This window comes from Nipponia nippon, unplaced genomic scaffold (genome assembly GCF_047370975.1).
Source record: "Nipponia nippon isolate SJK-2023a ecotype South Korea unplaced genomic scaffold, ASM4737097v1 scaffold_3, whole genome shotgun sequence".
NCBI classification, from domain to species: Eukaryota; Metazoa; Chordata; class Aves; order Pelecaniformes; family Threskiornithidae; genus Nipponia; species Nipponia nippon.
Window position 1 is genome coordinate 79,250,923 of NW_028262347.1, and position 12,806 is coordinate 79,263,728.

General features: G+C 52.6%; 1 protein-coding gene across 1 annotated transcript in view; it reads right to left on the minus strand.

The window, feature by feature from the left end:
- WNT7B (Wnt family member 7B) overlaps window positions 1–4,826 on the minus strand; it is a 95,183-nt gene extending 90,357 nt beyond the window's left edge. Inside the window, exon 1 of the mRNA XM_009465047.2 lies at window positions 4,756–4,826. Coding sequence (XP_009463322.1) covers window positions 4,756–4,826 — 71 coding nt within the window. The remainder of the gene's footprint in view (window positions 1–4,755) is intronic.
- Between the last annotated feature and the right edge of the window lie 7,980 nt (window positions 4,827–12,806).

Below are 12,806 nucleotides of genomic sequence, written 5' to 3' on the forward strand. Positions count from 1 at the left end.
AAAATGAAAAGTAAAGGCTGGCGCTGGAAAACTTCGAACTGGTGCTGGCAGAGTTTGACCCAGTCCAGCTGGAACGAAGGCGGTTTACCAATCTCCGCAATTTTCGGATCGAAGCTGGTTTTATCCACAGCTTAGCTGTGTAGGGGGAGGAAAGTTGTATAAAAGAAACCAAAACGTGCCGTTTCCTTTCGGGGAGTTAAATTTTATTCTAAAACCACGGGCCGGTTATTACGTCGGAAAATTAATAATGACGATGATAAGAATAACCTGCTAAATTCCATCCAAATGGTTTCTACACCTATGTCAGCCGGGGGTAGCGAGAAGTGCACTTGTTTTGTTGATTGAAGCCGAAGATACTCCCTTCAATAAAATGATGTGGCACCGGGGGCAAGGTTGTCGTCGGTAACGCCTAATGAGGGCATTTCAGCATCTGTCGTTCCCTCGTCCACGAACACGTATATTTCGGACAAAACAGGGGCAGAGCGGCGCTGAAATGGTTGCCGACACCATCCTCGGGCAGATGAAGCAGACGGGGCACGAATAAAGTATTTCCTTTTTTTTTTTTTTCTTTCCTTTTATCTGTCTGTTCCCAGCTGCGGTTTCTTTCTTGCCCCAGACCTGCGGAGTGTCCGGCAGGAGAGCACGTCGGGAGCCGGGAAGAGCTGCGGAGGTACGCCCGGTAGGCAACACACCGCACTCCCCTCTGGTCGGAACCGGGTATTTCTTGCGGCTCACCGAGCTGCAAGCCGAGCGCCAGGGGCAAGAAGCCGGGGGGAACGATGAGCCGCTTGAAATCAGCGGCTGCCTCCTCGGCGGGGAGGGGAGGGCGCGGCGCGGCGGCGGCGGCACAAGGGAGGGCGCCGGTGGAGGGGCCGGGGCGGGTGTCGCCCCGCCGGGGGACGGTGCCAGGCAGCCCCGCTGCCGCTGCCGCAGCCGCTCGGCCCGGGGCTCCGAGGGCGAGTCCCGCGGGTCTCCGCCCGGGGGCTCCCGGCGCTGCCACGCCGTGCCCGCCGTCGAGGCTCCGGGCCGGGCAGCCCCGGGGGCGGGAGAGGGGAGCGGGATTTCGTTGGCGTTGGCTGCGAGCGCCGCAAAGCCAAGGCGAGCTTCGCCCTCGGGGCAGGGAGCGGGGTCGGCCGGCCCGTTCCCCGCCGCAGGGTCGGCGGGAGCCCCGGGAGGGAGCGGCGTGCTCCGGCCTCCCCAGGATGGGCCGGGGTCGGCGCCCGCAGCCCTGTGCGCCCCCAGCTCCCCCCGGCTTTGCCGCAGGGGCACGGAGGGAGCGTCCCCGCCGCCCCCCGAAGGGGTGCAGGCGCCTTTCGTCGCTGCCTTGGGCAGCGCCAGCTCCCAGCGCCTGCGTCCCCCGCGTCGCACCGTGACCTCCGCCCCGCGGGAGGGGGGGTCCTCTGCCCTCCCCTGGGCGCTGCCCGGCTGCCCCCCTTCTTTCCCTCCAGAAAAAATAAAGAGAAAAAGGGTGGGGTTTGCCCCCAGAGCCCTGATCGGGGCACTGCCCGCGGCTCCGTCTTGCCGAAGGTCACATCCCTCATCCCCAGAGCATCCGCTTGGATTTGCATCTGTGGTACAGCTGTGATTTCTAACTTCCGACGTATCTATTAATTAAACTGGAGCCGAGTGTTCTGCGATCTTCGCAGGAAATATTCCTGTTTCAACCCTGCTGCTAGCCGGGCTCAATATTTGATGTGAGCTATTTTCGCGAGGGGCTGCGTGGAGTCAGCAGGGCTGCAGGCTCCCTGCGCTTCGCTGCCTGGGCGGAAACGTCATCGACAGAAATATCAAGGGATGCCTCACCTCACGCCTCTCCCTCCAGCAAACTCGGGGATAGGAAACAGAAATGGGAACGACGGGAATTCCCTGAGAGGGAGGGCTACCTGAGCGGGATCTTGCCCTCTCCTCCCAGCTGGACATAGCGGCTTCTTTAGGGTACCCTGCCATGTCACCCCTCGGGGCACCCCCGCCCCGTCCAACAGCTGGGTGAATACTTATGTACTGAGTTATTGTCTCTCCCCTCGGTCTCATGGTTGCCACTGAAAGTGGAGCTTTTAGCACGTTTTATTAAGACGTGAACACGTGCTCCGTAGCAAAGGCGGGGGAAAAAAAAAAAAAAAAAGCGCCTGCCAAGTCTAACCTCTTTGCTATCGCTGACAAAATGGCTCTCTCCTTCACGCTGCAAAATAAACCTAATGCACTGGAAGACAAACCACGTTTTATCTCACTTCATCTCCCCCCCTTTTCTATGCAAGGGCTCACTAGAAAAGGTATCATTACACTCAAAGGATATGGTTTCAACAAAATGGTAGTTCCAGTGGCTGATGAGAGAGGCAATAATTGCATCCCACATGCCTAGCCTAGAAGTAGCCCTGGATCTCAGAGCAAATTTCTCTCCTATTGTTCAGAGAAAGTGAAGTATCCTCATCGCCTCACAGGCATGGTGATGGATCTGATGGGGCTTCTGTCAGGGCTTTTACTGTTCCTGCTGTCCACTCGGTTTTACTCCCAGACTCAGCCCAACAGCGTTCTTGTGATTTTTGCTCTGAATCCCCTTCTAAAACAGCCACAAGCAATTTCGAAAAGAGATCTGCCTTCCAGACTGTAACGTGTGCCCAATCTTCTGTTCCCTTTAAAAATAAAACCGCAGTGAAAGCGAATAGCAATATCATTACCCTTATTTTGCAAAGCATTTTCTTTGAGCTCGCCTGCCTCTCTGTGAGGGATGTGTTGTACGAAGTGCTCCAGATATCGAAGTAGACGGGGTGCCCCCGTCATCGCTTCATTTATGGATACACAGCCTCACCGAATTCACTTCTCAACCAAACCCCTGTCAATCTGAGCCTGGAGGACGACGGAGCCCATCGCTGCCGACCACAGCTACCACAAAGGGCGGCGCAGGTATGCAGCAGGTTAGAGCACGGAAAACACCCCCCTGTCTCCAGCAGGCAGGGTTTGGGGCTACCCCCGGCCGTGTGCGCCGGCCAGGGCAGGGGTGGACGCGGGCTCCTCTCCGGGACCGGGCAGGGGGCAGCGCGGAGGGCGCCTCCCGCGCCCCCTCCGCGTCCGCGCATCCTCCGCGGGTCGCCTGCGGGACAGCGCCGTGCTCCGCCGGCCCCCGCGGCGGCACCTGTGGCTGTGGGGGCGGGCGGAGAGCCCTGCCAGAAATAAATAAATAAGCAAACGCGCAGAGGGATGCAATCCGGCTGGTGCCCGCCGAGCAACCTGCAGGGGACCCTCCGTGGCTTTCCCCGGCAGCCCTGCCCTCGCTGCCCGCAGCCGGGGAGGGAGCGGGCAGCGGGAGCTCCCGGCGGGGGGCACCGACCCTGCCTGGGCAGCGCCGCTTCCCTTCTCACCCCCGAGGGGCCTGATTTAACCCGCCCCCCCCGCCCCGATGTAACCTTAATCCTCACTCCTGGCGCGCTCCCTCTTGCCGACTCCCTCCCTTCCCCCGCCGGCCCCCTCCCGCCCGGGCTGCTGACAGCGGGGACGGGGCTGTCCGGGCCGCGCATCGTGCCCGGAGCAGCGCCCGGAGGGGCGGGCGGGCTGCGCGGCCCCAGCAGGTCCCGGCAGGCGGGCGGACAGGGCCGGGCAGTTCCCCGCCGGCCGCCGCGCCGCTGCCCTCCCGCTCCGGGCCGGGCCGGGCCGGGCCGGGGTGCTGCGCCCCGCCGCGCCGCGCCGCGCTGGCGGCCGGCCTGCCCGTCCCGCCGGGGAGCTGCCCCGCTCTCCCGCCTGTGGGGGCTGCCCTGTGGCTCTCACCCCCGTATTGATTTCAAGGTGGAAAGCGAGGGGTTTCGGATTGAAACTCACCTTACGCATTCTAGATCATTAAAAAAAAATCCCGCAGCTATGCAAAAGACAGGATCTTTAAAGAGTTTGTAGCTCGACAGGTAAGGACTCGGCTGGGGCTCAGGAATGTGGAAATTCAACTCAAGTCAGCCTACTGCGACGAGCAATATTAATAAGGGCATACAGGTACGGGGGGAGAGGCAGAGAGGGAGAAACTTGGCAACTAAAATAACAGAGCGATCTCGATCGCGGTGATCGAATACCGAGGAGCAAAGAGCGGGCTCCCCCGGAGCCCCCGCTGCCAGCCGGCCTGCGGGGCCCCGAGCCCGTCCCGCCGCCGGAGCCCCCGCGCCTTCCCGGGCGCTTCAGCGCCGAGGCAGCCGGACCAGTTGTCAAGTTAATTTCAACACGTCCGTGTGATGGATAGAAACGCAAATTGTGTCTAGGCCTGCATAAAACAAATCCCCGAGTGCAGGTTCAGAGCAGGGATTCCCCTCCTCCCGCCCCTTTCGCCTTTTTAATACTTAAGCTCGGCTCTATTGTCCCAGCAGCAGCGGCTGACTTAACTCTGTCAGGCCGCTTTTTTTTTTTTTTTTTTTTTTTCCTCCCCTTTCTGAGGGTACTGTACGCCAGAGATAATATTTAAGTTCGCTTAAGCAGTACAAAATAAAAGGCTCCGTCAGCACCCGCGACCGGCTCCCTGCAGGCCGGGCGCTGGGGGAGCGCCGCGGCGCTGGGCGGCCCCGCAGCCGGGCATCGCCCGCCGCGCTGCCCCGGGGCCGGGCAGGACCGCGGGCCTGCGCCGGGGGCTGCCGCCGCCCGGGCACCCGGGGAGGCGGGGAGGGAGAGGAGCAGTCACCTCTTTTTCTTTTTTTTTTTTTTTTTTTTTCTTTGCAACATTTTGTTCACAACTCTGTAATAGCGTGACCCAAAAGCCAAGGAGATTTGTCGTGCACAAGGACTTACCCTAATTTGACATAGATGACTCCAAAGCATAGAAACACGTAGAAAATCCACTTCCGAAAGTTTCTGTGCATGATCTAGAGAATGGACTGAGCCATAAAAATTGCACAAAAAGTCGAACTGATCTTGTCGATTAAATCCCAGTCAAGAGCATTGCTGAAGCTACCCAGGAGCAAAGCCGGCCGAAACGTAAAAAATCAACACCGTGCAGATAAGCAGCTCTTCCCAGAGCCATGGTGACCGAAACCGGCTCCGATATTAAAGCTAAAGAGGGAGGGAAAAATAGGAAGAGCTGCTCAAAACGGTAAAACAAAAAGCCAAGACAGACAGTCTGAGGGAGAAAATGAGCAAGCACTGATCTTGATCAACTGCCTCATAGAGCCCTGAAGTTCAATGTGTTTTTACTTGTTCTGACTTCCCCAGGTAACACTACGTATCTTGCAATCTATGGCTCCAGGTAGGAGGATCTCTCTCTCTCTCTCTCTCCCTCTCCCTCTCTCTCTCCCCTGCTCTTCCCCCCACCCCGTATGTGTCAGGATCTAATTCATATCTTATCTGTCTGTGTGCGTGTGCGTGTGCGAGCTATGCGTGTGTTTGTGTTGCAGAAGGCATGTCCTTAAGCCGGGGTGTTGGGGAAAACACATGAAACCTATCCAATAAGGGAAGTAAAGGACTCGTCCTCTCAAACCGAAGCATTTTTTCATTTCCTCTACTACGGTAATGCGGCTGGATTTGCAATCTCTTCGTAAAACAGATTGTTACAACTTCTTTTTCTTTCACCCCCCCCCCTTCTTTCTCATCAAAAAGAGGCAGGCGTTAGCCCCCCTTTGCCTACAGCTCCGTATCCTAAAAGGCGAGGGGTGTCTGCGTGTCCAGACTATTTCTCTTTGGCCATCCGACCCTGTTGCACACTTACAAACGCCTGTCACTAAATTTGATTTCATTTTCCACCGTAAGAAAACACTCTTCCTCCTTTACGAAGCAGATATACTTGGCTTTTAACGCAAGTTTAGCATATTCAGTTCGCTGCTCCTAGGGAGATGAATCGGAGAGACAAAAACTCACTTTGTGTTCAGACACTAACAGGCAGGCGAGGCTTCCTTTTCTTTCTGTCTTTTCTTTCTTCCCCTCTGTCTTTTCTTTCCTTCTCACTGATTTCTGAGCTGCTCAGTTGATTCCTGCGTTCTGTGGAATTATCTATTCCAGTCTACTACACAATCTGTGCCTGTCTGGAGGCATATATCTGCATGCATATGCACGCTTAAATAGCACTCAAATGCAAGTTTGTGGGCTGTGGTAAGTTATATAGGTATGGGTAAACCCGTGCACCTATGCCCACTTGTTCACATACATTTATATACATGTAGTAACAGTAAACATAGATAGCTCTAGGCATCTCTCAAAGAGAATCGGCTAAACGCACACCAGCAAAGGCTGAAAGGAAAGCAGGCAGTGACAAGCAAGCAAAAGAGGCTGAACACAGAACTTCATCGTAAAGTATCTATCCTGACGGAGAACACAAAGGATTTTTGAAAGCCCAGCCAGGCTGCCGTGGCTGAAGAGATGCAGTGTGAAATCGCAGGTCGTTTTTAGATGACTCCCACAGCCACCTCGCCATCACCCACCCAGCTCCCGAAAGGAGGGTCTCCTTGGGGCACGGCGCAGAGACCCCGAGCCGCTCCCGGGGCCGGGGGAGCAGAAGCGAAGCGGGAGCGGGAAGGGCCCCGCTGCGGGGCGGCCCACGCCGAGTCCCCGGGGACGGAGGGAGCCGGCCCGGCCTGCCGCCCCGCCGCCCCGATCTCTCCCCGCTGATGGGTTTCGCTCTGCCTTTCCCCCCGCATTCCTCACGGTTTATTCTTTAATAATCAATGCTCCGGCTCTTGCGGGCAGCCGCCCTTCCTCCAGACCGCTTCTGCTACATTTTTCCTAATACTTAACCATGAACCATTTGTCCTTTTAAAATGCTGCGTTTTCCCTTCACGCTCTTTCCCTTGTATTTGAATGTCCTTTATTTCCCGCCCCCCCCCCCCCGACCCAATACCTCTTTGGGTTTGCATCCCCACTATTTTTTTAAGGATTTCCAGGGGAGACGAGGCCATGTTTCCCTGTTGCAAACTCATTTCCCCAAGACCCTCGTAACTTTACCCAGCGCTGCCACCCAAACTCTCTACCCAACACCCAGAGGGCATTCAAGATGCACACACACCCCCCACCCCCCCCTTTCCCCCCTCTTTTTTTCCCGTTTTTGAAGCTTTTTGAAGGCGAAGATCCCCCCGAGAGCCCCGGGCGCTGCGGCGGCGGGAGGCGCGGCGGCCGCAGAGGCCTCCCCTCCGGCCGGGCGGCGGGAGGCGCGGCGGCCGAGCCGTGCCCGCGGGCGGCCGGGCAGGGCAGGGCCGGGCCGGGCAGGGCCGAGGCGGCGGCGGCGGCAGCGGGCAGTGGCGGGGAGCCCCTGCCCCAGGCCCCGCCGAGGCCGGCGCGGCGCCCGGCCGCGGAGAGCGGGGCCGGGGCGGCCCCGGCCTCGTCCCGCGGGGTAACACCGCCACCCAGGGGCGGCAGGCGGCGGCGCCGAGGGGGCGGCCGGGCAGGGCCGGGCCGGGCCGGGCCGGGGCGAGGAGGGCCCGGGCGGCGGGGCGAGGGGCGGCTGCGGGGACTGGTGGGGTGGAGGGGGTGCTCCCCGTCCCCGCCGGGCTGCGGTGGAACCATGAGCCGCAGTTCCCGAGCCCCGGCCTCTGCCCTCCAGCCCGGGCCGCGCAGGGCGGGCCCCTCGAAGAGCGCCAAACCCGTGTGGTGCCCGCGGGCCGCCCGCCGCTCCGCGGCACCCCCCGCCCGCCCGTGTGGTGCCCGCCGCTCCGCGGCACCCCCCGCCCGCCCGTGTGGTGCCCGCCGCTCCGCGGCACCCCCCGCCCGCCCGCGGACCCGGGCGTGGGTCTGAACAGCAGGGCGGAGGGGCACGCTTCCTCGCTGCGGGGCTCTGCAAACCGGTTTGCCTACAGGAATTGGACTTTTGCTGCGCCGGGGAGATTAAGGAAGAGTGAGGGGCTCAGCAGCACAGCTATTAATTGCTGTGTTACTTCTCTAAAGGTTGCACGTACAGGTTGGTTTGCTTTTTTTCTGACAAACCCGGTGGAAGCGGGGCTGCCGGTCCGATGGCCTCACCTCCTCCGTGACTGTGTGCGAACCGTCGGGCCAGCCCGTCCCGCCTGCGGCTGTGCACTAGTAAGCCTTCTCCGCCTTTCCCTGCAAACCCAAGAAGTTTCAGCAAAAGAAACTGAACTAGATTGTGTCTTAACCAGCTTGGAGATAGCAAGCAAGCATTTTCGGGCAAAATCTTTTTCTATTTTTGACCCTTACTCCACTGTTAACTTCAGCTAATTGATTTGAAGATACTGGACTGGGAATAAATGATCGATAGGTTTTCTTTCCTTCAAATATTAACTATTGCTGAAAATTTAGGCTGAGGATACCATTCTATGGTTCTATGAAGCTTAATAATTCTCTGATTTAAAAAAACCCAAACCTGTAGAATATTAAAATAGGTAATTCTTACATTACTGTTCAGAAATTCATATAGTTACTTCAACTTTATAAGCAAAATATGTAAAGCTTGTTAAACTACTTTAAACAAATACCACCTTAGTAATGCTGAAAGACTACCAGAAAGTAAGGTAATAATACAAAAGCATTGGTAGATGTGGGTTGAAACCATTTGCTGAATGCTCTTCTAGTGCACAATCATCACTTTTTACTCATCCAAAATAATCGGGGTGGCAGGTGATATCGTCAACTGAAAATTCATTTTTCCACCCATTGACCTTCTGCTGACGAAGCTTAACATTCACTCCTCTCAACTCGCAGAGGGAAAGGTCATCTCTACCACACTGCTGCCTGATCCCCAAACCTCCCCATAGCCTTTTGATAAAATGGTTCCTATGATAAAATATTTCAAAGGCCCGTTGGACTGCAGCTTTCACAGTCCATCCGCTCCTTCAACTGGGGAGGCTTTTCCTGCACCTAGGGATGAGAATCCGAGTGACCTTCAGAAGTCACCAGTCAGGCTGTGAATTTGTCTGACAGCTTAGTCAGCAGGAGGTAACTACCGGGTGTGCAGCTACTCACGGGTAACTTGGGTGTCAGGTCTCTTAAAAAAAGGAACGAGATTCACTGGCCGAGGCATGGGTTTCATTTTATTCCAGAGGCACATCACCACAAGGGACACCGTGCTGTTAGTCTGACCTGGGCTGCTACAGCTTGCAGGGCCTGACAGGCAGGGGACTCTGTCCCGGCAGGAGGAGCGATCCTCACCCTGTGAGGAGAGCCATGCCGCCTGCTGTGAAGCTCTGTAAATGGAAGCACGAGCAGTGCAGAAGGGGAAAGGAATTTTAAACTGCCGGCCACAGCTCACATCATCTTCCCTAGAGCTTATTTCCAAGCATAGTGTTCAAAATCAGAACAAATCCCGTGAAATTTCTGGGGACTGCAGACAACAGGCATAATTCCTCTGCGACAGGCTGCTTTACGTGCCTTTCTCGTCTTTCCCTGCTGCTCAGATCGATCACAGGTAACTAGTATGCTTGTTACAGGTCCCAAAGGCTTAACTACAGGGAAAATCCAGCTGCATTTATCCCAGCCAGCCACTGTCTGGCACTGTTGCTCCACGCAATCGTAGATGAAGGCCCCCATCTAACACTAAAAATAAAAGCGCAAAAATGTTCCTCAGGGAAAATACACAGAGTATATGCGGTTGAAAAAGAAAGAGAGTAAAAGAACTAAAAGAAGAAAAATGAAAAGAAGAAGCATACAAGGAGACGTATCTTATACCTGACCAGGATCTTACACATGATTTACATGTTTTCTTTACAAATGTCTATGTTGTGTGTATATATGTATTTACTATCAGTCTTCAATATTTTGCATTTATGTTATCAGGCCTTTGCACAGGAAGGCATTTCTTAAATGACTCTCTCGTTTACCCAACTGCTTCTAGGTCTAAGATGGCTGTTCTTCCTGAGAGACTACCAAACCCACTGTCTGCCTCTACCGCTTTTCTTAAGACTCAGGATGTCCTTCAGTGAGCTTCTGATGCCGAGCCCTGTTCTCAGTCGCCTGGTCTTTGCGCTTTGATTCAGCAGAAGGGTGTGAAACTCGTCTGATGGGAGCAGGCAAACGACACGCTGTTTATGCTTTTGGGGCATACGTCTGGCAAGACGTGCAGCACAGCGCCCGTTAATGGCAATAGAAAGTTTGCACCAGGTCAAGGTTTGAGTCTGGTCTTAGATAGTGGCTATACTTTCCATCGCTCCTCTTAGTTGTTTTCTCACTTGGTATTACACAAAACAGCATTTGTCCATGCCTTTTGTTGCCCCTGGCTTTCATTTATCTTCCTCCTCTGTTTTCCGTTCCCTGTTTCTCTCCCTCCTCTTCTTTCCTCTGTTTTACATCTCGTTCCCTGGAATATGTTCTGCTTCTCAGGGTATCTTGTCTTCCTGTAATTCCTAAGCCTGCTAACATTTCAACAGTTTAACAGACACCAAATTAGGTGAATAAGAAACGTAGGAGTCCATGCTCGGTTGCTTCACGTATTTCACATTTTCAGATTAATCCTGGTTTGAAAATTTTCATTTACTTTTTGTTTCATCAAAGCTGAGAGGCATTGTTCAAACCACAGAAATGTATAATTAGATACATTACACGTGTCTGGGGTACCACCATGAAATGGCATTAACAGACTTTCTCACTAACTCCTCCCTTACTAAGTGGATATTTACTGGCTTTGTTGCACTGCGCTTAATACAATTTTAGATTTTTTTCTGTTCTTCATGAGCTGTCTTTGACTATGTTAGTCTGAAAGATTCTCCGCAGAAACAGGTTCAGCAGTTAAAATGGAACGTGAGTCAGCAATATAATACAGCTGCAAAAAAAAGTTAAACGCTCTGAATAAACTGGCATGTTGTATGTACATGCTGTATGCGAACTAATCCTTTTGCTCTGTGCAGCAGTAGGAAGCCTAGACTGATGGATGAACTGTGTCTTCTGGGCAGCATACTTCCAGAAGGATATCGACCAACTGGAGGTGACCCAGAGGTGAACAACAGGAAGATGTGTAGAAGACATGATCCATGAAGAAAAGTTGAATCAGCTGTGTTTGTTTATTTTACAGAAACATGGAGTGAGCAGAGAGGGGATAATAGTCTTCAAATGTGCAAAAACACGTTGCAAAGATGGCAAGGTAGGAAATTTTTGTCCGCACACGCAGGGGATAAATGGATTTGAGCAGCATTTAGACAAAACTAGCTCAAGAATTAGGAAAAATCTTCCCGAGATTTAAGATCAGGTTAGGTAAACATCTACAGAAATTTAGTAGCACAGGATCCTACTGCAGGCTACAAGCATCAAGGTCCCTTTCAGCCACGATGCCTATGACTCAGTGACTCTGCTTTCAGTCACTGTGCTGTGAAAATTCTATTCTCCTTCATAAAGCATGGCAAGATATAAAATAAACCTTCCCGACTTACTCTGAAAGAGTTTCAGAAAGCATCTAGCTTGACCAAAGGAGATGTAGTTTGTATCCAGGAGTTCGGAGGAACACCCAAAGCAGTTGTCTCTAGGGAGTATTTCATAAAGTGACCCATTTCATCCTAATCCTGCAGGAAGAAGTGCTCTTACTGGTCGTTACCAAAAAAAAAAAAAAAAAATCTAATAAAAGGAGTCTTTGTACATTGCTAATTAGGTCAGCAATTCAGAGACGTAAGGTTTCAAACTTGAGGTTTTGAAATTCTGTGAACAACTTTCATTCCCTACTTCAGGTAATGTATTAGAGTGAGGCAACCTCATTGAACCCAAGTCTGCTGTTTGCCTAAGGTAGCCCTGCTAAGGCAGCCCAAATGAATGCAAACCAAATATTGAGTTCAGCAAGGTTTATACTGGAATCATGATAAAATAAATTTAGTCCTGTAACTTAATCTGTAATCAGCACAATCTTCTGCTGTAGTTTTTGTGTTATTTAAAGAGGAATCCCTTCTCTTCTCCTTTTCTAGGAGCCATTGTAGGTCTCTAAGTCAACAATTACCTATGATGCACCAAAGGAAAATCAGGACTCAGAAGTAATTTTTGCTGTGATTTACATTCTCCAGTCATGTTTTCTGATCATATTCTCAGAAATGTCCGGGTTCTTTTTTTCTAAAACATGTTTTTAGTTCTTTCAAACGATGAGTACAAAAGGTACTACGGTGGTTTTAGATTACACTTACATCTTAAAATAATCTTTTCAAAAGCTAGGTGACTGAATAGTTTTATGATAGCCAAATGGTATATTCAGCTTTTTTTCTGCCTATAGTGTGTTTATAATGTTAAAAGGGAAGCTATACATTGTTAAGGACTCTATAAGAGAAAGTCTTTTTTCCTAACTGATCTTTTTCTGTCGTAACCTTATGCCATCTGATGCAAAATTATTTTTGGCTTCTATGAGTTGCAAACCAATATGCATTGATAATCAGCCTGCAAAGACTAAATCCAAAGTCTGTGTATTTGGCCTGATGTTTTGTCCCAGTGAAATGGCACGATGGTAGATTTCAAATACGACTTAGAAATGATTTGCATCACAGGAACGAACCTTGGCATCTCGCTAAGGCAAACAGCATCTTTGCCTTCGTTCAGACAGAGGGAGACACACACAGCATTTGTCACTGGGGCAGCATCCCCGTGTGGGTAAGGCCAGAGGAGCCACCGTGCCAAATTATGGGATGAGATTGTAGACAGAGAGCATGGCACTCTTCTACCAATGCTAAGGGGAGATTGCTTCCTTGCAGCAATACAAGAGAAACATTATTACCCTTTAATTACCAAACAGAAAACTCTGCCCGGCCCTACTATAGCCTTGCCGCCACTGCAGCTGTCCCCTCATGTGATGTTAGTTTCATCCCTATTACGTGTAGCTAGATTGTGAGTCTAGAGTTGCAGGCTCTTTTGACTCCTTCTTCAGGTAACCTTCTGCAGAGGTATTTCTCATTGTAAGAACCTGAGGCATCTTGGTAAGAATCGTCAAAGGTATACACTAG